The sequence below is a fragment of the Leuciscus leuciscus genome (assembly GCF_965113295.1).
Source record: "Leuciscus leuciscus genome assembly, chromosome: 13".
In the NCBI taxonomy this organism is placed as follows: domain Eukaryota; kingdom Metazoa; phylum Chordata; class Actinopteri; order Cypriniformes; family Leuciscidae; genus Leuciscus; species Leuciscus leuciscus.
The window spans coordinates 13638112-13663056 of NC_138737.1; the positions used below are offsets into that span (position 1 = coordinate 13638112).

A 24945-nucleotide genomic window follows, 5' to 3' on the forward strand; every position below is an offset into this window, starting at 1 on the left:
GCTCTGGGAGGTCTGTAGCCTATATGATTCTGCAGCCTCAATTCAAGCAGCCATGGCTATTGTCCTCCTTCTTTTGAGTGGGATTTTTGTGCCTCAGTGGCAGTACGGTTAGGAATTCAAAAAGAATGTCGATGCCCCAAATAAAGCATATCAAGAATGAATCGGTGTCGAATAAACCAAGGAATTGCATTGCAGGCGACAGAATGCAATGAAGAAGATAGGCTAGCATCCGTCCGAAGGGCGCGCATTGTTATGATCCTCACTCATTTTGCTGACCTCTGCAGTAGCGCATCCCTTAGACTACATCAAGTGTAAACAACACACTTTTAAAATCTCAAAATAAACAATCACCTATTTTTCAAAAAGCTGTCAACCAACCTTATTCAAAATAATATCACCGCCAAAACAGGCAAAATGATTGAAACATCACTACAGTCCCCGTAAACACGATGCTCCATTTTCTCCGTCGAGCATCTTTTGAGCTGCCACCGTATCCCTCCTGCATCCCGCAACGAGCAATGAGGTCACGTCTGTCTTTTATCGCTGAAACACACTGATTGTATCCAGGTTTTCATCGTAATCGACTTCTGCTGCAGTGTTCAAGGGTCTCGTTTGCGCCTTAGTTGCGCTCATGATCCCTTCTGGAGAGATTAGTGCTTCCTCGCGTCCCCGCGCGCTCGCCCTCCTCTGCTGATAGGACTCAAGCGCGAGAGGATTACATCGGGACATGGTGACGTCATGACCCGCACCGAAGGCCCCCTCCTCTCCGTTTAACCAAATCTCCATCAGTACGATGCCCTTGAAAACCAGTGAGGCTGACATTCGGAGGACTGAGAGCCATTTGCGCCCTTTAAATTCAGTTGAGTTGCTGTAGCTACTCAAAATTGTTCTAACCACTGCTGCTGTTAGTAGGCTAGCTTATAGGCTATAAATGCCCCAAGCATTCTTCATTATCTGTCACGGTCAGTTCATGGTTTGTCACTTGCTTCATATGGAATACTTTTGTCTGATTTATTTCCAGATTTAACAGAGAAAGCGAGCATGATATGCAATCACTGTCTCAAACCTGCAGTGCACGCAGAGCTATTAGGGAAGGATCAAGGATGTATTAGGCTAAAATAAGTATAGCCTAAGTCTAAACTAGGCCTACGTAAGCTAGCCTAAATATTAGACTCATTCCTAAAGAAATACGAAACATTTGTAATGAGATTCGTGTGCGAATTATGCAATACTTTCAATTGTATTAGGCTACAGTCAAAGCATCTCTCGCGCAACAGTTTCGCACCTAACCGCAAACTATAGCCTATTAAACATTAGTAAATCTATATAATAAAGTGATAAATAAATAAAATAGACCGCTTTTTGTCGACATTCATTAGAAGGCTCGAGTCTTAATAGGAGGTCAAATCCCAAACAACCTGCCCTGGTTGCAGTCCAAATAGCCCTAAACAGGATTATTTTGTAGCGCGAGTTTCCAAAAATGATAGTAAACAGTTGTGAATCGTAAACAAATAGACCCATCCAATTTCTCCAAATGAGAGCAAGTGTGGGGAAGGGAAGCAAAAGGATTTGAATATTTCGTAAGCATGGAAGCCCATAACCCACGTGCAATTTCATGGACCTGACAGTTTGCTGCAGTAGGCTATAGGCTAATCCACCATCTTAAATTCACCTCATTTCCAATCCCCCTCAGTTCGACTGTAAATGTGTAAAATCCGAGAATAGATGTTCAACCGGGAAAACGGTTTTATTCTTCCCCTGGAGCGATATTTTTGGCCTACTTCCTTCTCCATTGAGCAAGGGAGGAGTTTTTGTCTTTGCATTACAATAAGGACCGGACCATTCATCCCGTGCGTCCCTGCTCTTCAACGGCCTGTCCACCCCACGCCGCGACCGGGCCTCTCCATCATAGGACAGCACAACACATGCAAGTCAGTGCAGGAGGGAGGCAGGGCCGCGATTTAGCGGCTTTGTCATTGACGAGGAGTCAAGATAATGTAGATGAATAAGAGTTGAGAAAGCCCATTGAGTTTAAGTAACTGCCTGCACCTGCTTCTACTGTCATGTATAGGCTATCTAACCCTGCTGTCGAGGTCAAAGACGCCCCATATTCTTAAAGGGATTATTAAAAGACGTTTAAACCTGCTCGTTTAGAAAACGATTATATACTGTAGGCTACTGTATTTAATTAAATCAGTCGATGTTGGCAACAAAAACATACTATTATTGACTTAACAGGAAATTTAGGCCTACAAACAATTATAGGCCGACTGTTAAAAAAAATATATAATCTTTGTTTATCTTAAAAAAGTAAGTTACCTTGCCTTACAATTTTGAGTTAATTGATGTTAAAATTTTTAGTTTATATAATGGAGATAATCAACAGAAACTCAGAATATTATGTAATCTGAACCACATTAATTGTCTAAGTTGATTTGACATAAGAAAAAAAGTTGTGAAAAATCACGAAAATATGTATGAAACAATTCACAAAACAGCAAAAATGTAAAAGGCAAAATACACAAATATCAACCATTGTTTTGGCCACATCATAAATTAGAACACAGAATGTATTTAATTGGATGTTAAATCAAATGAAGCAACAATGAAAATGAATGTGCTTAAAATAAATGTAGTGTATAGACATGGATTTAAAAGGATCCACTGGAAAAAAACTACTTTTTTTTTCTCCCTCACCCATGATCTTCCTTCTTTTCTGTCTTATTTTCATCCTGTTCGATAATTTTCTGCAACTTCCCTCTATTTCTCTCTTACTGTCAATCTTCCTTTTCTGCACCCTCTTTAACTTCAACTCTCCTTCTCTCTTCCTCTCTTCCTCCCACGTGTTTCTACATCACTCTCTTCAGTATGAGATCCACTCTGCCCTACATGTCTCAGCTGATTGGACCAGCTGCTCAACTCAAGTTCACCATAGCAACTATGATTCAGTCGCCCAGCAACGGGTTTTACTTTCACCCCACTTCCTACTCAGGGACCCCCGTCTCCCCACAGCCAACCGTCCAGTGTGTGAATCTGCGGATGAGTGGTAAAGTGTGACTCTCTTACAGCATCTGTGGTTTCACAGGGTGGATCACAGCAGTGGGAAGGATCCATGTGAGGAAAGATGTGTTCCAGATAAGAAACTAAAATGATGTATGGGTTTTATGATTCATTTGTGATTTAGACATTTACATTTTACATTTGGTATGACATGCATTATAAAGGCTAATCTTAAAGTAAACATATTGGCTCCATTTTTTGGCCCTTGTTCTAAATGATTACGTTTATGATACATTTCTCAGCACAATTATAATTTTACTGAGAAATTTGATATAATTTAATTTGATTGAGTCTGTTAATTTGGGGCCCCCCAATTAAGAATCTTATCGATAAGAATCGATAAAGAATCTTAATGAAATAACGGGGGAAATGGCAGAAATAATAATATTTTAAGGCTACCCCCGGGGGTAATAATTAAATAATTAAATAATTTGAATAATTAAAATATTATTATTTCTGCCATTTCCCCCGTTATTTCATTAAGATGCTTTAATTCAACCTAGAAAAGGGATGAATTTGAATAAGGCAAAATACTTTCAGGTAAAAGGTCATCATCAATATGATGAGAGGGTGTGTTTGTGTCTGAGCGCAGGCAAATGCATGTGATTTCATTGGTCATGTGATAGGTCTATATTTATATGTCATTTACCGAAGTGCAGTCCACATTAATGTTATGGATGAAGATAATTAAGTGCTGATCAAATTTATGTAGTTCAACTTTATTTGATAAATTCACCCAGAAAACATATTATATCCAGCATTGCCAATATCCCTTTTTTATTTTTAGATAATTACAGTTTTTCTGAATTGCTAAAACACTAAACCCCATTTTCTGAGCCAATTTGTCGAATAAATCACTATTTCTGTAAAACATTAAACAAGTTAATTTGCAAATCGCATGTACTCTTTGCAAAACTCTAAACATTCTCACTCACTAAAACACACATCACTGTGATGCACTTGTGTCGCAAAATGCTAAACACACAGGCAGGTAAAAGTTAAACACAACTAAAACACAGATGTCATCGTTTACACACAACTCAAAATTGTTCACACTTATTTCTAATGATGTGATCAAACCTATACAAAATATAAGCCAGTTCAGTATAGGTGGCTGCACTGAATGTTGATACAGACAATAGATGGAAACAATCTGAGAGGGAGAAGAGGAAGAGTGTGTAAGAGGTTGTGGACAAGGAGGAAGAGGATGAGGACGAGAAAGAGCAAGATGTGGACAGTGTTAAGGCTGGATCCGGCACACCAGAGGGTTTTTCCCTTAACCTGACAAGAGACAACATTGCCTGTCAATGACCACAAAGACATGATATCGAGGCAGAATTATCTCTCATTGACTTTGCAGTTGCACAACTCTTTTGAGTGTACTGTAACATGCTTTTCATTTAGAGTTTTTAAACCTTTTTTATTAACTATGTTTATAATTTGACGGCTGTGCATAAGATCTGAAAGCATCAATTGATTTTGAGCAGTTAAAATGGTTTCAATGCAATTGTTTGATTTTGCCAGAAGAGTCAGATGTTCACTTAATGTAGTTTGAAGATTTGGTTTTGTATTTAAGGTTTTGGAGAAATGTGTTTTAGCAATTCAGAAAAACTGTAATATAATTCCTTTCAGTTCAGTTTATTTGACATGTTTATGGTTAATGGAATCATGTTTGCATTTAAATGATTAGAATAAACAAATAAGGCCATCAACTCTCACTTATTAAATGGATGTGTTTCCCCTTATCACAAAACACTTGATTGCCTTCCATCAATCCCATTCACATACACATGATTCCTTCAGTGCTGTAGGTCTAATTTCTAATCATGCTCATTTGCAGTAAATTATGACTAATTAATCAGACTTGTTTGGGGCGTTTCTCGGGTGCAGGAAGAATATTGCCAATTTGCTGTCATAAAGTTAGCAGTTTTCCTAAAATAGCCTAAATCATGTCAATTTCTTTTAGCATTCTATTACCTTATTGTCATTATCAAAAACAGTGTTTGTGTGTGACCCAGTTTCCTTCTGACTTTTAGAAGGAGAATTTTTGGAAATGTCTGCACTCTCTTGCATGCATTAACACCCAGTAATTTGGCGTGATGACCCAATTTTCGAAAGCAACGTTTTTTCCATCTCTCATAAATGGCATACGAATATTATATAGCCTAGGGGGAACAAATCACCTGGGCAAATAGTATAGCCTAAGTCATAGGCTACTTTTAAATTTATTTTGGCTGTAGGCTACAGTTCTTTTCTGGCATTTGACATTTCCCGCCAAAATATTCCAATTGTAGCCATAGGCGGATTAACCATATGGGCAATAGTGCCCAGGGGCACCACGCAAATATTTTTTTTTCTCTTTTAAAACAAGCAATTCATTCTCAAACGTAGCCTATTTCTAGCATATAGGCATATATAAACCCTTTCATCAGAACGTTCTAAATTCCCTGAATGGTTTGTTGAAAGTTTATAAATTTCATTATTTTCATTATAATTTTGTTTTGTTTTTTGTTTGTTTGTGGACGCGCGATCTACCGCCAGGTTCGAACTATTGCCTGAGCACGCGCGTTTCATTTCAACGCCCACATTACACTAGCGTGTCCACTGGCACGGAGCAGAGCGAGGGTTTTCAATGAATTCCAGTGGAAGTTGAGCTAAACTCGCGCGTGAGCGTGAAACTAAACTCTAGGTTTCCAAATAGTCTTAATCCGCCACTTATTATAGCTTAAATTCAGCTGTACATTTTTGGATAAAAGCAAAATGCCACATCAAGTAATATTGTGATTGTTGTTATCATGGCTGTTTTGAAGCAATAAGCGCCCTTTTGATAAAAACAGCACCTGTTTGTCTGTTTGTGTGGCGGGACGCGGAGATTTGATTGGACAGACTGTTAATCCTTCAAAAGTTTCGACAGGTCAAATAGGCGTCAGTAATGCGACAAACTCTACCGACAAAGGACATTGGACGTGGACGAATAATATTCATATTTGCGAACAGAATGAACATCAGGAGAATGTATCCAATGGCAGTTGGTGAACAAGACTGTGAACTGTCTGTCTGTGTCTACTCTTCCATGAGCTGCACGCCCTGGAGTCAGAGCCTCGGTGAAGGAGTTCACACGCATCCCTCCGAGGAATTAACCACGGGCCGTCACGTAATCGAAGAGACAACATCACAGGAGACGGAAAGGAAAAGTTTTCAGTGTCTGGAAAATGGGTTTCGCGGAAACTGGGAGTCGAGCAGTGGGACAAACAAAAAGCAAAGAGCTCTGCGGCTACTTGTCAATAATCGTGAACGGAAGCGCATGCACGATCTCAACGATGCGCTGGATGACCTGCGAGCTGTCATACCATACACGCCGAAACAAAATGTGAAAAAACTATCCAAGATAGCGACACTTCTCCTGGCCAAGAACCACATCCTGATGCAAGCTCGAGCTTTGAAGGAGATGCGGAGGATAGTTGAGCAGCTGAACGTGACGCAGAATATAATGATGACACCACATATAGGCCTTCTGTCGCATTAAGCCTTTATGTCAGCGTGCTATTTCTTTAGAATTTTTTTTACTAGGTCTATGTAATTATGAGTAATATGATCTACAATAATCAATTAAATAATTTAATTCCACACATGCAAGTTCTTGCTTATGTAAATAATATTGTAACATGAACACTGTAGGCTTAATAAAATGTAAAAAGGGACTTTATAAATGGTTTATAAATCTTTTTCTTTTTTATCATCAAGAGGATGCGGAATTTGAAACTGTTTGTTATTGTTAAAATGTCTGTCACCTGTGTTTAAGTAGCCTATAGTTGTTGTGGAATTATGCTTTTGTAAGTCTTCAAAATAAATATGGACGTTTTGATCTTGATTTTTGAAAATATAGGCTAATAAAAGAGTTTTATATTATAAAAGTAGTCCTTTTACTGATTTTGAAACAGGGCAAAATAAATAATGAACAGGCAATTTGTCATTTAGCCTATAATGCAATATTAAAAACATGGATATAATTTTTTTTAATATTTTTTATTATAATATAGGCTAATTTATTGTAAAGGTTACAAATAACCAAAACTAGTTATAGAGCTTATCACTCTTAAAAATAAAGGTTCTTTAATGGCATCATATATGGTTCCATGAAGCACCCTTAACATCCATGGAACCTTTCCATTATGTTCTTTGCACTAATACAAAAAAATGGGGAAAAAACTGTTCATCAAAAGGTTCTTTGAGGAACCCAGAATGGTTCTTCTATGGCATTGCTGCAATAACCACCCTTTAGAACCTTTATTTTTAAGATTGTAGCCTACCAAAACATTTTAAGTTCTATAAAATACATTTTATTCTATAGTTCTTTAAAAAATTGTGCTTTAAAAACCCCAGAAAACCAAAATACATAAATAATCTATCATCAAGTTTATATAGCCTACCTATATCTATCTATCTATCTATCTATCTATCTATCTATCTATCTATCTATCTATCTATCTATCTATCTATCTATCTATCAATCTATCTATCTATCTATCTATCTATCTATCTATCTATCTATCTATCTATCTATCTATCTATCTATATAAAATATATATATATATATATAAACATAACCATAAAATGGTTCTTAAAAATAAGTTCTTTGTTGGACCTTTAACATTGGAAAAGCTTTATATTTTTATGAAATGCAGGGTTTAAAAGGACATAGGCTAACTGTTAGACCTATGAATGCCATTCCTTGTCATTCCTCCAAATCCAAATCATGTTTAATGTTTACAGAATGCCAGTCTTTGATTAACAAATTAAATATATTTGATTTGATAAGTAACTAAATAGATAAAATCATTCACCATAAAATATGAAACAAGATTTTATTGCATCACCTGTTTGTCTGAAAAATAACATATGGTGTGGTTCAACCTGAAAGCACAAAAAGACAAACACATTTTCATTGGCTCATTCCGTCTGGTCATCATATGGCAGAAATTAATACCAGCTGTTGTCATTGTAATGTTATAAGGAGGGAAATAAACAATAGATTGCTATTGTAGACAACATAAATCTCCCCCTCTTTCTCCCCCTTCATAGGGGGATTTATCTGGACCTCATAATAAAGGTGATTGTCCCATCTAATCTCTGAGACATAATCGATTATCTTTCTGGCCCTGTAGCCTATATTTTTGTTTTGCAATAACAGAATTATGTTAGATAAGTATTAAGAGGATTGGAAAAATTCAAGCTTGTTTTTTTTGGAAGGTTAAAGAAAAGGTAAACCATCAAAGGTTGTTACCATTGTTTTTCTTCATGTACAAAACACTAAAATTGCTGGAGAAGTTATACAGTCAATAAAAAATATATGAAATCATTGTTGCTAAAGGTCCAGTTATGACATTTTGATTAAACATGAATATATATATATATATATATATATATATATATATATATATATATATATATATATATATATATATATATATATATATATATATATATATATATATAAACATATTCACGGATGAATTATTCACAAAAAGATCTATAACATGCATTTCAAAATAGATAAGGTGAATTTTCAGTTCATGCTGAATTTAAGAAAAGCATTTCACTCTCAGAAAATAAAGTACATTTGTACCTTTAGGGGTACAATGGCTTGTCACTGGGGCTGTACCCTCAAGGGTACAATATTGTACCTTAACCTTTAAAAGAAACAGTACATATATGTACCTTTTAATGCTTTTTGACTCTCAAAAAGGTACATACCTTAAGGTCCAATAATAAGCCCTATGGGGTACGTTAGTGTAGATTGTACCTTGGGGGACAGAAATGGACTCCTACTGTAGTAGCCTACCCCTATTACTGACAGTAAAGAGACAGTTTTAGACTTTTAAACTCACTCTGAAATTTATATTAAATAGGCTAGTTAAAATAGCCTAGTTCTTATTTATTTATTTTTCTTAGTTTCCAAACGAATAAAAATGAATTTAAAAAAATACTTGTTTCTGACATTAATGTTCCGTAAATAGCTATCTAAATCTGGCAACCTTCTATTTTTTTTTGTTTTACCTGATCTGGCAACATTACCAGCTTTGCCACAGCAACCGTGACGTCAGTTTTCTGACCAATCACTGACCTCCCCTCAAGTCTCGTTAAGAGCTCTGTTATCGCGTGATCTGCGCTGAGGCCCACCGCTATTTATAATCGTAAACAGTAAGTATTTTATCACCATTATTCATATTTTGCGAAAAACAAATAACTCGAATGAACAACAGTTAAAATTAATACAATTTAGTATTATTTTATTTCTATGTAAGGTCTCTGGCAAAGGTTATGGCCAGAAAATGGCTGAACAATCCTGTTTTCAAGTCTCACGCGCTGTTGTGTTTCATGCTCTCAGGGTTTGTTTATTTTAGTACCCCGATAAAGCGAAAATATATTATGCTAATTTCATCCCTTAATGGCGAGTTTTAAAAAATAGATACAACCTGTCAACCAGGTGCATAAGTGTCACCATTGCAACATTTTTTACGGCGCGTACGCGGTTTGCTGGCCAGTGAGCCGCCTGGCTTCTCTGCTGTGCTGTCTAGGGGCAGAAACACCGCGAAAATATGAACGTGCACAGTGCAGTTCATTCATTTACCGTCAAACTCCAACATCGTAATCTTAGATTAATTAAAAGTAAACCTGGGTTTACTTTTTTGTTTTGTTTTTTTGATAACATGGACAGCCAGACCCAGCGTGCGCTAAAAACGAATCAAACTTTCTCTCTGACAATTACTTTTAAAAGTGAGTAACGTTACATGTGCATTTTTATATTGGATGTGTGCAAAATGATGTTTGTTGTTTTTGCATGTCATGTCTACCACAGCATATCTATGATGAGTTATTCAGAAAAGCCTGAGGATATTACAAAGGAGGAATGGTTGGATAAACTGAATAATGTGCACATCCAGAGGGCGGATATGAACCGGCTCATCATGAACTATCTAGTAACAGGTATGTCAACATTATTTTATAGTATAGTACAATACTTGATTCAAGTCAAATACACAGATATGTGTAAATTAAAATAAATATTTGCTCTAACCTGTGGCTTTTTCACATTACATGACTTTACATTATGATTTTGTTTACTGTATTTCGAATAAAATGCATAAACTGCCCCTCTGATCATGTTTCTATTCCACAGAGGGATTTAAAGAAGCTGCAGAGAAGTTCCGTATGGAATCCGGGATTGAGCCGAACGTGGATCTGGACTCTCTTGATGAGAGGATAAAGATCAGGGAAATGGTTCTGAAAGGTCAGATCCAGGAAGCCATTGCTCTCATTAACAGCCTCCACCCCGAGCTGCTTGACACCAATCGATACCTCTACTTTCACCTTCAGGTAAACATCTGCCCTCATATGGACATGATGGTAGGGAGGGAGATGTCTAGCAGAGCGTTGTAGAGGAACAGAGCCAAAGCAAACCATGACAAAATCCATGGACGTTGCGTTTTTTTCACAATGCACAAGCAAATGTATTCATGAAGGCCTCTTGTTTCAAATAAGAAGACAAAAAAGTACTGAAAAGAAAAATCCTAACTCAACCTTTACTGTAAAACTTTTGGTATTTTTTTCTTTTAAACTTTTGTAGCAGCAGCATCTGATTGAGCTCATCCGTTTGCGGGAGACTGAGGCAGCGCTGGAGTTTGCGCAGTCGCAGCTGGCCGAACAGGGAGAGGAGAGCAGAGAATGTCTCACTGAGATGGAGCGGACACTGGCACTGCTCGCCTTTGACAACCCTGAAGAATCGCCGTTTGGAGACCTGCTCAACATGATGCAGAGGCAGAAGGTATGTGTGTTTATTTGTGTAGGACGTAACCATCACAATGGGTTAGTGCTCCTTGTTTCCATGAAATTCGATTCTCCTTTTTATGTACAGTATGCGTATCTAGTGTAAATTCTGCTCTTGTACCCCCTTCCTTAATGCTGGGTTCTGTCTCCCTCTATAGGTGTGGAGCGAGGTAAACCAGGCTGTTCTAGACTATGAGAACAGGGAATCTACTCCAAAATTAGCAAAGCTGCTGAAGCTTTTACTGTGGGCTCAAAACGAACTGGACCAGAAAAAAGTGAAATACTCCAGAATGACAGACCTTAGCAAGGGTACCATTGAGGACCCCAAGTAGAGACTGTAATTCACATGGACATATTTTTTTGTTCTATTTATGAACGGTCAGTGACTGGATGGCAAATATAAATCTCTCTCTATATATAATGCTTTTTTTTCTTGATGCCTCTATAAAAAAAGTAATTTAAGCAACAGTATATGATTTTATTTCAAACAAAACTATACTGATTAATAACAGTAAAACTAGATGTTATTTCAATCTACCATTTATTATGCTGGTAGTCTATTTTCTGAAGAACAGGAATATTCCTATGGTAATGTTGTTTGGTATTATTTTTCATAATTTTCAGTCTGTCATGTCATCTGTGTTTTGTGTCTTTTATTATTTTTCCCCCCATGCTCTTCACTCTTTTCACATACAATACTGTGTCCTCATGCTTGTTTTAGTCTGTGTTTGAGGAAAATATCAGCTCCTGGTTGGAAAGAAAACGTCATCAGATTTATTGCTCTGGAAACTGATGTAATTTAACTACTTTTATCATGAATTCAATAACTTCATTTATTATTTAATTTATGAGCAGCTACAGATGGTTGTAATGTTGAGTAAGTAAATGTTTTAGACCTCCATGATATAAGCTATTTTAAGTACAAAACAACAAATGATGTCGTTACTAACCTAAAGCATTTGCCTTATGTTAATTTTTGTCTCAAATTTTTGTTCATATTTTGTACTGTTTGTTTGAGAAAAAGTTGATTTCACAGTATATTTGTTTACTTGAGTTTTATTATTATTCACATGTATATTAAGGTCGAACCTCCAGATTCCACATCGATTTTTTTAGTACAGAATAATGATGCTTGACTATAGATGGTTTCTTCTTATTGTCGTCTTCCGTCATCAATTGTACAAGAATGACCACATTCCTCCATCGTAACTCAGTTTCACCTCAAAACATGTAGGTGTGGCGCGATCGTCTCCGCCTCGTATGCGTTGCTCACGCGCCCTATCTGAATATTCAATTGTAAACTTTCCTGATCGGTAAAGAACCGGTGCTCAGTGTCCGGTTCATACTCAATTGGACTGAATGGCTGACGAGCAAGAAGCGGACCGTTTCAACCCACCAGTGGACTTTGTGAAAACACCTTGCAGAAATGTGTGCTACACGTCCGGGTTAAAGATAATGCAAATTAACGACAAGACAACAACGACAGTATGGCCAAGGTATGATAAAACTTGTTTATTAACGGAGATTAAAAAAAACTATTCTAAACAACACTCGTATTTGTGCGTTAATGGTATGTCGGCAACATTTTCTGCTGTGAATAAAACACAAGAGCGGCATTCTCGTATAATCAGCGCTAGTTGTCAATGGGCACTGAAATGCACATCGCTTTTTCTTCTCCATCCTCCTTCCTGGTAGTTACGCTTCCTGGCAACGGTTGCATTATAGAAAAGATTCTACTTTGTCACTGCGGTCCCCTCGATAAAGTTTTTGGTGGATGTGTCCTAATTGAGTCCTGTCCTGTCCTGTCCTTTTTACTGCATTGACGTGACAGATAATTAAAAAAAAAATCCAGATAAGCTTTACATGATAATATCTTTATCGGAAAGGGTTTAAACAATGTGATTCATGCTCATTATTCCATTTATGTTCGTCAAATGTCTGAAATTTGATCAGTTTATGTCCTAGTTGTTGAATCTTTTAATGCTCATATATTTCAAATATTTCCACGTTAAGGAATTTGCTGTAAATAAATGCAGTTGAAAGTAAAAGGAAGTTTCTTTTTTGTTGTTGTTGTTGAGTTGAAAATAACAAACTAAGTTGTAAGCAGGTGTGACCAGTTCTGAATGAGCTGGATTCCATCCAGTGGTGGAAAGAGTACTAAATAATTGAACTTAAGTAAAAGTATTGCTACTTAAGTAATAATTTACTTGAGTACAAGTAGAAGTACTGAAAAATAATACTCAAGTAAGAGTAAATAAGTTTGCTTAAAAACTACTCAAGTAACTACATTACAAAGTACTTTAGTATTATTTTTCTATTTTTACCCAAAATGGGGAGATGATAGCGATATGGAGCGCTAAACACTCTCATGTCAATTCTGTTTCATTCATACTGGAAGCCCAGTATACTGATTCATTCCTCGCGCAGAAAGTCCACAAGTGAGATTCATAGAAGAGATTCACTTATGACCTTTCAGGAAATGCCAATATGGATATAATAACATGCAAATAGAGACATTTGACTGATGAAACATGAAGCCAAACACATGATAGCGATAATATATTTGTGTATCAAGCTATCTCAGGTATTTTCATGAGAATGATGTATGTCTTTAAAGGGATAGTTTCCCAAAAAGGAAAATTAGCCCCTGATTTATTCACCCCTCAAGTCTTACTAGATGTATATGACATTCTTCTTTCAGATGAATACAATCAGAGGTATATAAAAAAAATATCCTGGCTCTTCCAAGCTTTATTATGGCAGTGAATGACTGGAGAAAATTTGAAGTCCAAAAAAGTGCATCCATCCATGATAAAAGTGCTCCACTTTTACTCCAGGGGGTTAATAAAGGCCTTCTGAAGTGAAGCCATGTGTTTGTGTAAGGAAAATACCCATATTTATAACTTTATAATCTAAAATAACTAGCTTCCGCCAGACAACCATACGCATCGATTTACGGTGGAAGACTAACCCCTGACCCGACATATTATAGAGGAGGAGCTTCAGTTTGTTGCACAGCCCTATTTGTTTGAACCGTGAGAGGCGTCTAAGCTTACGATACTCCTACATCCTACATCATACATGTGTCACAGGTTACTCTTGAGGCGCAAGTCAATTTGCATAGTATGCATACGGTCATCTGGCGGAAGCTAGTTATTTTAGATTATAAAGTTAAAAATATGGGTATTTTTCAAAAACCCATGGCTTCGCTTCCGAAGGCCTTTATTAACCCTCTGGAGCCGTGTGGAGTATTTTTTTTTAACATGAATGGATGCACATGGGTTTTAAATTTTTTCCAGCCATTCACTCCCATTATAAAGCTTGGAGGAGCCAGGACATTTATATTAATGAATATAACTATTCGTCTGAAAGAAGAATGTCATATACACCTAGGATGACTTGAGGGTGAGTAAATCATGGGCTAATTTTCATTTTCAATGTCAATTAAATTAACATTAATAACTGCGTGTTTTCAGAGTGAGACATAGACTGTTGTAAATGTAACGTCCCACCCGCTGCAGGACACTGGCGCGGACGTGGACCCTGATGCTGCTGCTGGTCACATGTTTTCTCTACTGGTCACGGATGGCCATGCCAATCTGTGCTGTTACCATGGCAAAAGAATTTGGATGGAGCAAGACTGAGACTGGCATGGTGCTGGGTTCTTTCTTCTGGGGTTACTGTTTTACTCAGGTCCTTGGTGGCCATGCCAGTGATAGGTGAGTGCTTTTGTGTAGCCCACAGGTCATAGATCAGTTATGGCAAGTGGTAGATGATGATGAATAACATTGTTTTTACAGGATAGGAGGAGAGAGAGTACTGCTGCTGTCCACCTCCTCATGGGCCGTTATGACAGCTATCACCCCCCTTCTGACCAACATTGGACCCCGACCTCTTGTTACCATGACAGTGACCAGGTTTTTATTGGGTGTAATGCAAGGTGAGAGCACTGTGTGAGACAGTCGAGGAGTTAAGGGAGAAAATTGTGAAAATAATGAGGAGGAATTAGAGAACCAAAAGGTGAACAGAAAAATCTGTCTACATGTTTTAACTAGAAATTTCAGCCAGTATGTCTGTGAGATTGGATGCTGGGGGCATTGGCTGTATTTACTAGGGTGGGTCTGAGTTAGTTTAATCAGAATCAGCTCACCCTGACTAATTTCGTTTGTTCATTTTGCACAACACACATTTTTTACAATCACTTACATTCCATCTGTGCCTAATGGAAACCCATTTTCACCACATCGATGTGGGGCCGTGGCAAGGCGTGGGCGGACCCGGCAGTGCAGGAAGCCAGGGTAGGCCAGACAGTTCAGGTGGCCAGGTGGGAGCCGGCAATTTAGGGGACCATGGTCCTATCAAGGACCCTACTGGCGGCGGCCATCTCTGCAGAGGGCTCAGGTTCAGGCGTGGCGGCGGCCATCTTGTCCGGAGACACTGGCTCGGTGGCGGCCATCTTGTCCGGAGACACTGGCTCGGCGGCAGACGTGGCGTGAACAGACTCAGACTTGGCAGGCATGACGTGAAGAGGCTCAGGCTTGGCAGGCATGACGTGAAGTGGCTCAGGCTTGGCAGGCATGACGTGAAGTGGCTCAGGCTTGGCAGGCATGACGTGAAGTGGCTCAGGCTTGGCAGGCATGACGTGAAGTGGCTCAGGCTTGGCAGACATGACGTGAAGAGGCTCAGGCTTGGCAGGCATGACGTGAAGTGGCTCAGGCTTGGCAGGCATGACGTGAAGTGGCTCAGGCTTGGCAGGCATGACGTGAAGTGGCTCAGGCTTGGCAGGCATGACGTGAAGTGGCTCAGGCTTGGCAGGCATGACGTGAAGTGGCTCAGGCTTGGCAGGCATGACGTGAAGTGGCTCAGGCTTGGCAGGCATGACGTGAAGTGGCTCAGGCTTGGCAGGCATGACGTTGAAGAGACTCAGGCTTAGACAGTAATGTTGGGTTGCAGGGTTCCTTATCTGCAAACCCCACCGTGAACGATGAGCCACTTAACAATAGTGCATAGTCAATATACTGGGCCAGGGAAAAAAATTTTTTTCCCCCTGGTATTCTGGACAGCACCGGTTCATTCAAGCCAAAACGAAAAATGTCCTTTAGAGCCACATCGTTACATTTTACCTGGGAGCATAGTCCACAAAATTCCTCCACATACGTTTCCAGGGGACGATTCCCCTGGCGTAAGTTTAGGAGGGCAACTGCTGGGTTCATTGGTGGAGGTCAAGTATTCTGTAAACTGATCCACTGAAGTGTAAATGAGGACCCAAGTGCAGTTTATTATAAACAAAACCAAACATGAAACAAAACCATGGCGTTGCATGAAAACTCAAAACAAGATATGAACATGAACAGAACTCACAAACAGTGGTTACAGGGAACAATACTTGACAAAGACCGATTTTCAGCTTTGTCGTGCGTCGTGCAGTGTTTGTGCAGTGTACAGGGGTAAAGGAGAGGCGATTAACCTCTCCCGACCGGCAATCGGATGGTCGGATGAATTTCTGGCATGTTAGAAGTTTTGGTCGCTCCTCCTGACTATATCGCACAGTTGAAGCAGAGCTACGAACCGATTGCCCTAAACTCAGTGTTTTTTCCTTCACTGCGCCTGCGCGAAAACAGAAGTTTCTTCTGCAGCAAAAAAAAATAATTAATGTAAAAAGGGAGATCTTTAAGGTCTGTAGTTCAAACTAGCTACAAATTACTGTTGCTTACCTCCAGTTCCTGTTGCAAAATGGATTAACCATTACCCACTTCTTCCAAGCCACCTGCGATGTAGGCTACACTTTGCCTCTTCTATTAATTTGTGATGTACTCTTTGCCTCTTTTATTCATTTGTTAAACAATGTTTTTGAAATAAAGCTGTTTTTAATTTTCATTGATGAATTATTGCAGTGTTCGGACATATTATAGACTGTTAATAATTAATTATATGCCTATAATTCATTGTAATCGACCTAAATGTTTTAGACAATTTTTAATGAGGAGGAGTAAGTTTCTATGTAATATTTTATTATCCTCATAACACGTTGGTTATGCGGTGATGCGCTATGAAATTATTGCCTGGCAATTTAATTATAATAGCCTATCAATTTAATAATAAAAGTAGCCTAGGCCCAGTGGCGCAGCCAGGATTTTTTCATAAGGGTGGCAAGGCAAGGGCCAGCAACCAGTCTGGGGTGGCACAGAAATCTTCATTATTTTATCATAAAAAATGATTTGATAATGTATTGGACTGTTTTAGTGCCTACACAACTGAATAAAGTTAATTTGTACTTAATTGTAATTCAGATAGTAGGCTAGTGAATTAGGAATCATGGAATACTGAGTGAATTTTATATTTTTTTATTATTACCCACCACCTCATATTAAAATTAATTAAATAGTAATAAAAGGGCACACACTATAGCTAAAGTTCAACTTGCTCAGTTAGCTTGGTTCTGGTTCTCGAAATCTCCAATAGCTTGTTCTACATTGTTGCATCTTCATGGATGAGATAACATGCAGATAACTACTGTAGTCCAAAGATTATTCAACCTTCAATGCGTTTTATATAATCAATTAATTATTCAACCAATTCTGAGTTTGTCAAAAAAAAAGTTTAACTTTCTATATTAGTTGTCAAAATAAGTAATTGCAACAGTTCTATCATACCTAAATTAAAAAGGAAAACAAAAGTTCTCTTTTGAATCCCCATGTGCAAGAATGTGAACAAGGCGGAAGTCAACAGCACATAATGTTAAATTAGTTATTTTATGGATTTAAAAATTATCCATTTTTGTTTGTCCTTTACAAATTAACGCAAAATGAATGCCTATCGTCTAGTACAAATGCACAGTGCTCACATTTATTTGGACATTAAAACATTACATATCAGTTTGTGCCTTATATTGTGATCTCACATAGCAGAATATTTGAATCCAGACACATGTGATGCATATATAACAAATACATGCATGCAGTTTTGACAGCTTTAATCCCCTTTTTGATTCTTACATGAGTTGACGACAACTACGGCTACAGCACGCCGCATTTGCGCGTGATGTGCGTACCGCAAGCACAGGTATGACAGGAAAGTTAGTTAGTTTTACTGACATTTGGCCTGACAACATCTCATCTTACCAAAGATAGCCAACTGAATAAGGACAACGCCCTTTTCTCAGCATCTGACAGAAGTGTCACAAGCTTTCACACACATCTTCTAAAATAAAAGTAGCATCAGAAAAAAAGAGAATTACGTTTGTTGTTGACTGCACACTATTCGACTTAGGCCTACTCAAAACGGTCTTGCAACCCACCAGATGAGAAAGGGTTAGGGTTGACTCTATATTTACTATGTGCATATCACTGTCTGATGTTCTGCTGAAGCTCATTCGGCACTTGCACATTTCCGCACTCGTTTGACTTTTCGCCTGGCGCTGAGGTGAAGTTGGAGTGTGCGTCTGAAAAGTCTCATGTTTTTTGTAAAAAACGCAATTTTTGTAAATAAAAAAAGAGACAGAAACAGCAGTTGTGAGAGGGGTGGCCAAAGGGGTGGCCAAGCTTAGACCAAGGGTGGCCACGGCCACCCCTGGCCACCCCTGGCCACCCCCTAGCTCCGCCAGTGCCTAGGCCTTCCCTAATAATAATAATAATAATACAATAATACTAATAATAATTTAATACATAAATTGGAAATGCTAAATCATCTTGATATTGATAGCTGATGCTTGTTTTGATCTCTGGATACATGATATCGTCTATAGGCGCAACCCGGCACGAGGGTTTATCGCGCTGATTCGCGCATATTTCACACATATAGTGTGAGCAGTGAAGTCGCAGCTCAACGTTCGGACCGTGTGAGCACATAAATCCTGAGCTTTGGCTTTGCATCGCATGCGATCTACTCGTTCAGTGTGAGCACAGACATCGCACAGTGTATGCCCGCCTTAACTTGTAAGACTAATCTTAGAGGTTTATGGAACTGGCCCCAGGTGTTGTCTCAAGAACACCTGATGCAACTAATCAAGGGCTGCATTAGTTGCACCAGGTGAGCTTGTGCTAGAACACATGAAATATCTGAACTGGCTAGGTTTGTTGAGTGTCACGTTTGACTGCATGTTAGAAATATGACCAAGTCAAAAGAATGGTCCAAAAAGTTAAGAGAAGATATTATCTCCCTTCAAAAACAAGGAACAGGATACAAAAAGATAGCGAAGGCACTAAATGTTCCTAGAGACACCGCTGGAAGCATAGTTCGCAAGTTCAAAGTTAAAGGAACAGTGGTTACACTACCTGGACGGGGCAGAAAAAGGAAGCTTTCAACGACTGCAACCAGATTTCTGAGAAGGCAGACAAGAAAACCCTAGAGTGACGGCAAAAGACCTGCTGCAAGACTTGGTGGCAACAGGCACTGAGGTTTCAGCTTGCACAGTAAGGTGCGTACTAAACGCATGCAAGAACTCCAAGACATAAACCCCTCTTGACCCAAAAGCACAAGAAAAGTGCTCAAAATCATATAAATAAGCCACAAAAGTTTGGGGATTCTGTTCTGTGGAGCGATGAAACAAAACTGGAACTTTTTGGCCCTATGGATCAGCGGTATGTCTGGAGGAAGAAAGAGGGAGAAGAATGAAGCATATTCCTCTGCCTACAGTTAAGCATGATGGTGGCTCTGTGATGCTCTTTGGCTGCTTTGCATCCTCTGGCACTGGAAACCTGCAGTGTGTGGAAGACAAGATGGATTCATTGAAGTATCAGGAAATTCTAGGAGAAAACGTCATGCCGTCAGTGAGGAAGCTTGTGCGTCATTGGACCTTCCAACAGCACAGTGATCCCAAATTCCACCAAGGCTTGGTTGCAGAAGAAGTCCAGGAAGATACAGTGGCCATCACAGTCACCTGACTTGAACCATTGCTCATAAGGAATGTGCTAAGATTCCTCAGAAACGCTGCCAGAAGCTGGTGTCTAGTTATACATCTCATTTGCAGCAAGTTATAACAGCAAAAGGGTGTTCTACTAAGTACTATAGATGCTTGCCATGAAGGGGTTGAATAATTTTGAGACTGTGGAAGTCAGTCCAAATTTTCTTTTGAATTTGGGGAAACCATTTCAAACATTTGTTGTGTTGAGCCATTTCAATTAATTTTGTTTGATATGGTCATTGCAAACAGCTGAAAGTCTGTAAATTGCCTATAAATCTGATTTGCAATGGGGGTTGAATAATTTAGATTAAAACAAGAGGCACAGAAAGCTCTCAGATTTCTTCAAAAATATCTTCATGTTCTCAAGATGAACATAAGTCTTGAGTAATTATTGAAAGAATTAAAAATTTTGGGTAAACTATCCCTTTAACTCAAAATTTTGACTTAGTATGTCACCATTTTGACATTTTATCCCGTAATTATGACTTAGCATCAGCATAATTGTGAATTTTTTTATGTTATTATTATTATTATTATTATGACTTTTTGTAATATTTGTAATTTATCAAAGCATGTTTTTTTCTTATGTGGCATAAATGGGCTTCCATAACCCCTTAAAGAAACTTAAAGGCAAAAAGGAATTCAAAGTGACCATTACTTCTACTGCATGTCACAGAGTAATTCTCAGTAGCACATGATTGTGAGTTATGCTATCTCTGTTTTTAGGGGTTCACTACCCTTCTCTTGTCAGTGTCTGTGCTCAGCGTGTGACAGAGGGAGAGAGAGGTTTTTCGATGAGCTCTCTGGCCTGTGGGTGCTACCTAGGGTGAGACTAATAACCGGCTATTCCCGGCCATTCCAATTTTTGTCCACAGAAACTTGTTTTTATTTGTTTTTAAGTGTAAAATAAAACTGATTCTTGATCAGCACTATTTTATGCAAGCACCTCTGGAATAACATAACTTAAGTGTTCCATACTGTTCATGGTTTCTCTCTCAGGATGATGCTGGTTGGAGGTGTGGGTTCCCTGATGCTGGACTGGTTTGGATGGGAGAGTGTGTTTTATGGAGCTGGTCTCCTTGCTTTTTGCTGGACCTTTTGTGTATGGAAATGGCTTCTCCAAGGTATCTTTATATGATCCTTTACATGTTTAAATTAAGTAGCATTCTTGATTGGTTAGTGCTATTTTATTGCTTTAAAGGTCAGAATTGGTATAATTAAGTCTCTTAGAGAAGTTGCAGTGAATCAGAAACAATCAGTATTGGTGTTTGCCATAGCAACTGTGTGGATCGAGTAATTGGACCTTTTTTTACCAGTGTAATTTCACAACACCCTGTTTTTAAACATCTTACTCACCATGCAGCACCATGTTATATCTTAATCATGTTACGCTGTCTTCAGAAATGGTGTTTGTTACATCTTACAGTTTTAAATGTGTCAGTTTGTTTGTTCGTCACAGGTCCAGTTTTTTCCTTTGACTCGCTATGGATCAGCAACAATTGCATTCCTGAATCCTCTAGAATCAACTGGCTGCATCTCTTCAGAGAGCCTAGTGTCTGGTGAGGTTCAAAACATAAACATTTGTCCTTCATTTTACTCTCTACATTAACTCATTGTTATGTTCGGTTTTCCATTTTGTTTTGTGTCATTTTCCTGTAAAAGGTTAAATAAATAAAAACTGATGGAGAGAGTTTCCAGGGCTTCCCCTTATGATGACAAATTTTTAGGGCACTCATATTGTCATATGAGAAAATGCTAAATGTTGATTGGTTACAAACTCAAAGAAACATGTATTTCTATTTGAGTTTATATATAGATAGATATTAACATTTGCTAATTGCATGTGTGTGTGTGTTTTAGGGCCATGATCATTTCTCATCTATGCTTTAGTAGCACCTATTACACCCTCATGTCATGGCTACCAACCTATTTCAAAGACATGTTTCCTCATGCCAAGGTACCCCAGTCATTGCACATTTGTTGGTTTTACTGATTGTTTCCCCTTCTTATTTGTATTTACACTTCCAGTTTGATTACCAGTGCTGTTAATATGTTAGTGACAATTCTAACTCTATATTGCTGAGGTTTTCCTGTTTTGGTCATTTAATGTTGTCATTTGCTAAATCTGTTTTGTTTGCTGACAGGATTGGGTGTTTAATGTGATTCCTTGGTTTGTGGCACTGCCCACTTCACTATTTGGAGGCGCTATCTCTGATCATCTCATTAGGCAAGGTGAACAAAATCTACAAAATTTGTGAATTGACGCTTAATCGCATAAATTATTTTGATCTCATTTGTACGTTTTCTTATGATCTTCTTGCACCCCAGTGACTGTTAGGTTAAGTAATGGACCTTCCTGTTTCCTTTTTTCTAAAAAATCTAATTTTCTGAGTTCATATGTAATTCATACAAAATAGTTGCATTTTCACATGAGATCAGGTTGACAAAAACATCTAACAGTTTCTTGTTGACCCTGTTGTTTCTGTAAGTAATCATAATGAAATATCTTTGTGTAATAAGTCACTTTTTATGTCTTTATATCAGGCTGTGGGACAGCAACTGTAAGGAAATTGATGCAGGTAACACATAACAGCTATGAACTTTGAGATTAAACTCAAAGCTATGCCCTGATAAACTGCACAATTACAATAGTTTTATTTATTTCTTTTATTGGTATCTTGCATTGGTCAAAACTGAAGTCACATTTTCAAACCCCTTCAGACACTCAGCGAAACAGAGGTCTTATCTATACCAAACTGTGAATCATTTTTCATTGCTTTCACACAAAATGCATTCAATGACCACGTTTGGCAAAATCCATGAACACTTTTGTCAAAACACTATTTGCAACACATTTTTCGAAGATTTTTAGAACATTATCCTATACCATTCTTGTAAAGTTTTTAGCAGGAGGTTTCCCAGTAGGCACTGGACTCCGATCAATAAAAACTTCTGTAGACATACAACAGAAATAAAGTCAAACTGGTTAGTAATAAGTGAAGCTGGTAATGCTGTTTGTGGAGCACGTCCAGTGCCTGCTTGGAAACCTCCTGCTAAAAACTTTGTTAGGGGATAATGTTCTAACGTAATGTTTTTAGAGAATGTTATCCTACCTTTAAGGAAAACGTTCTGGGAACAAAAATAAAACTTGCCGCTGAAAACATTACTAGAACAAAAAACCAGCTTGGACTCAAATACTGCACATACGTGATTACACTATGTTGTTGATGTTTTTTTTCCAACGTTTTATTTTTCACAAGTAAATTATATGTAAAGATATAGAAAAAAACTAATTGCGACATTTCTCATTTATCCTTGTTACATATGCTGTAATACAGTCAGTAAAATGAAAATATGTTATTCTAATCCTATAGTGAAATACTGATTTATGTGGAAAATCATTCAAACTTCAAATATAAGAGTTCATCATTTATGTAATTCTCTCTGTTGGTGTTTTTAGGTCAGTGTGTTATGAGTGACAAATGAGAATTCAGTGTTTGGGTGGAACGAGCTTAGTTTGACACATAGTGTTTCTGAGTGAGCTTTGGAGGTGAGATTAACGGCTTGGCCAAGATTCATGTTGGTAATGCAGACTGTATAAAGAGTTTTGAAAAAGTGGCTTCAGTAATGACAGATGCTTGTTAGCATTTAGGAGCATAATTCATATATTGCATGCATCATAATTGTGTTTGTGTTTGTGTGTGTCTGTTTAAAACATGCTTGTGTAGTTCTGTGCTATGGGAGCAGCCAGTGTGTTCATCTTCCTTCTCTGTAAGACGAGCAATTTTGTCCAGGCTGTTGCTTGCGTGTCTATGGCTGTTGGGCTGTCCACCTTTAATAATAGGTTAGAATGAACTGTCATATCCAAAACTTGTTCTTATAACAACAGCATTGATTATATACACTGAATATGTACAGAGTGGTATATTTTTGTGTGTGTGTGTGTCTTTTCATGTGAAGTGGGGTGTCCGTGAATGTGCATGACCTGGCACCGTCGTGCGCAGGAGCCCTGTTTGGTAAGTCCATTTATTTAGGTCTATTAATTAAAGCACAGTGTTATGTTTTAGGTGTTATTCTTAATATGTCGCTCTATTTCTTACAGGGGTTATGAACACATGTTCTGCTTTTTCCGGTGAGTTATAATCCATTTATCTGTAATAAAACCAATTACATGTAAACAGACTATACAGTCCACTGGATATTAATGTGTCCATATTAGTAGGAGTATTAAAATAGTTTAAAATCTTAGAAATACTTTTTTGATAAGGTCAGACAATCTGAATTCTGTTTAAATCTTTTAAAAATGTAAATAGTGAAAGTGATCTGAAACTAGTTTTTAATCTGCACAATTGTGTAAGTTCACATTCAAGTCCTGTGCACTTTTAATTGTAATACCTTCCTCTTTGCCCATAGCATATGCTCATACTGTATTTCACAGGTTTGCTGATGGTGTACATGTCTGGCTACATCATTGAGATGACAGGTTCCTGGGAGACTGTGTTCTCCATCCTGGCTCTGGTGAACATCATTGGTGTCACCATATTCATTTTGCTGGGTGAAGCAAAGCGAGTTGATCAGCTGGATCAGCCTCAGATGATTTGAGCGTCATGTTGAAAATCTCTCGGATGCATATCGGGGGTTCCTTATTTGTCATTTGTAACAAATGGATTGGGAACTCTTTAACACTCTAAAACACTGTATAATATCTTTCTGTCATTATTTATTAATTTAAAAGTATGTTAAATATTTGGCAGAGCTGGTTGGAAATGATAGTTAAACAATGTTTTATGTAAAAAATATTTATCTGAAATGTAAATTTGATAAATATAAGATGTATAAGAAACACGGTGTCATTTTTGACAATTGTCCTTCCACTAATTTGAATAATTAAACTATCGCAGGCTGTTCTGATCCGTGATCAACGAGCACTAGTGTACAAATGATTCTATGCAAGATCTCTCACTCAACAGAAGGTGGCGACAGAGGACAAATAAACCGAATGATTCATGAAAATCACAAGTAGGATCATTACACACAGTACCAAAAAATAGTTTTCTGTATTCATACGTAAACACACATTACATTAGGAAATATCAGGGTTACTGTTTTGACTTTTAAGCCATACCCTCTCCATGACAGTGTGAGACCCCTTTCAT

At 38.0% G+C, this 24945-nt stretch overlaps 3 protein-coding genes across 5 annotated transcripts; 2 read left to right on the forward strand and 1 right to left on the reverse strand.

Annotated features, from left to right (window-relative positions):
- The first annotated feature begins 9163 nt into the window (after nucleotides 1–9163).
- Nucleotides 9164–11925, forward strand: gid8a (GID complex subunit 8 homolog a). Of its 3 annotated transcripts, none has more exons than XM_082189364.1 (5): nucleotides 9164–9261; nucleotides 9920–10047; nucleotides 10241–10437; nucleotides 10688–10885; nucleotides 11046–11925. In XM_082189364.1, the coding sequence occupies exons 2-5, from the start codon at nucleotides 9927–9929 to the stop codon at nucleotides 11217–11219; spliced, it is 690 nt and encodes a 229-aa protein (XP_082045490.1). In that variant the 5' UTR covers nucleotides 9164–9261; nucleotides 9920–9926; the 3' UTR covers nucleotides 11220–11925. The 3 variants fall into 3 exon arrangements, with proteins under 3 accessions (XP_082045490.1, XP_082045489.1, XP_082045491.1); XM_082189365.1 differs by lacking the exon at nucleotides 9164–9261 and adding an exon at nucleotides 9284–9837; XM_082189363.1 differs by lacking the exon at nucleotides 9164–9261 and having other exon boundaries at nucleotides 9283–10047.
- Nucleotides 11926–12075: 150 nt separating this feature from the next.
- slc17a9a (solute carrier family 17 member 9a) lies at nucleotides 12076–24850 on the forward strand. Its single transcript, XM_082189334.1, has 13 exons — nucleotides 12076–12383; nucleotides 14409–14606; nucleotides 14688–14827; nucleotides 20516–20615; nucleotides 20789–20913; nucleotides 21249–21348; nucleotides 21650–21746; nucleotides 21934–22021; nucleotides 22334–22368; nucleotides 23518–23633; nucleotides 23750–23805; nucleotides 23892–23921; nucleotides 24228–24850. Exons 1-13 carry the CDS (start codon nucleotides 12247–12249, stop codon nucleotides 24389–24391), a joined length of 1386 nt encoding a protein of 461 aa, XP_082045460.1. The 5' UTR covers nucleotides 12076–12246; the 3' UTR covers nucleotides 24392–24850.
- On the reverse strand, nucleotides 14834–18345 carry LOC309513503 (uncharacterized protein). The gene is made up of 2 exons (XM_082189378.1): nucleotides 16709–18345; nucleotides 14834–16677 (listed from the first exon to the last, which is right to left on the reverse strand). The coding sequence occupies exon 2, from the start codon at nucleotides 15794–15796 to the stop codon at nucleotides 15227–15229; it is 570 nt and encodes a 189-aa protein (XP_082045504.1). The 5' UTR covers nucleotides 15797–16677; nucleotides 16709–18345; the 3' UTR covers nucleotides 14834–15226.
- Nucleotides 24851–24945: the final 95 nt, after the last annotated feature.

Excerpts from the sequence above, each read along its gene's own strand:
- gid8a (XM_082189363.1), top strand. The coding sequence starts at position 9,852 with ATGTGCATTTTTATATTGGATGTGTGCAAAATGATGTTTGTTGTTTTT. Across the intron at positions 10,438-10,687 it reads ACCTCTACTTTCACCTTCAG|CAGCAGCATCTGATTGAGCT; the intron begins GTAAACATCTGC and ends AAACTTTTGTAG. Across the intron at positions 10,886-11,045 it reads ACATGATGCAGAGGCAGAAG|GTGTGGAGCGAGGTAAACCA; the intron begins GTATGTGTGTTT and ends CTCCCTCTATAG.
- slc17a9a (XM_082189334.1), top strand. The coding sequence starts at position 12,247 with ATGGCTGACGAGCAAGAAGCGGACCGTTTCAACCCACCAGTGGACTTT. Across the intron at positions 20,616-20,788 it reads GCCTGTGGGTGCTACCTAGG|GATGATGCTGGTTGGAGGTG; the intron begins GTGAGACTAATA and ends TTTCTCTCTCAG. Across the intron at positions 21,747-21,933 it reads ACATGTTTCCTCATGCCAAG|GATTGGGTGTTTAATGTGAT; the intron begins GTACCCCAGTCA and ends GTTTGCTGACAG.
- LOC309513503 (XM_082189378.1), bottom strand. The coding sequence starts at position 15,796 with ATGCCTGCCAAGCCTGAGCCACTTCACGTCATGCCTGCCAAGCCTGAG.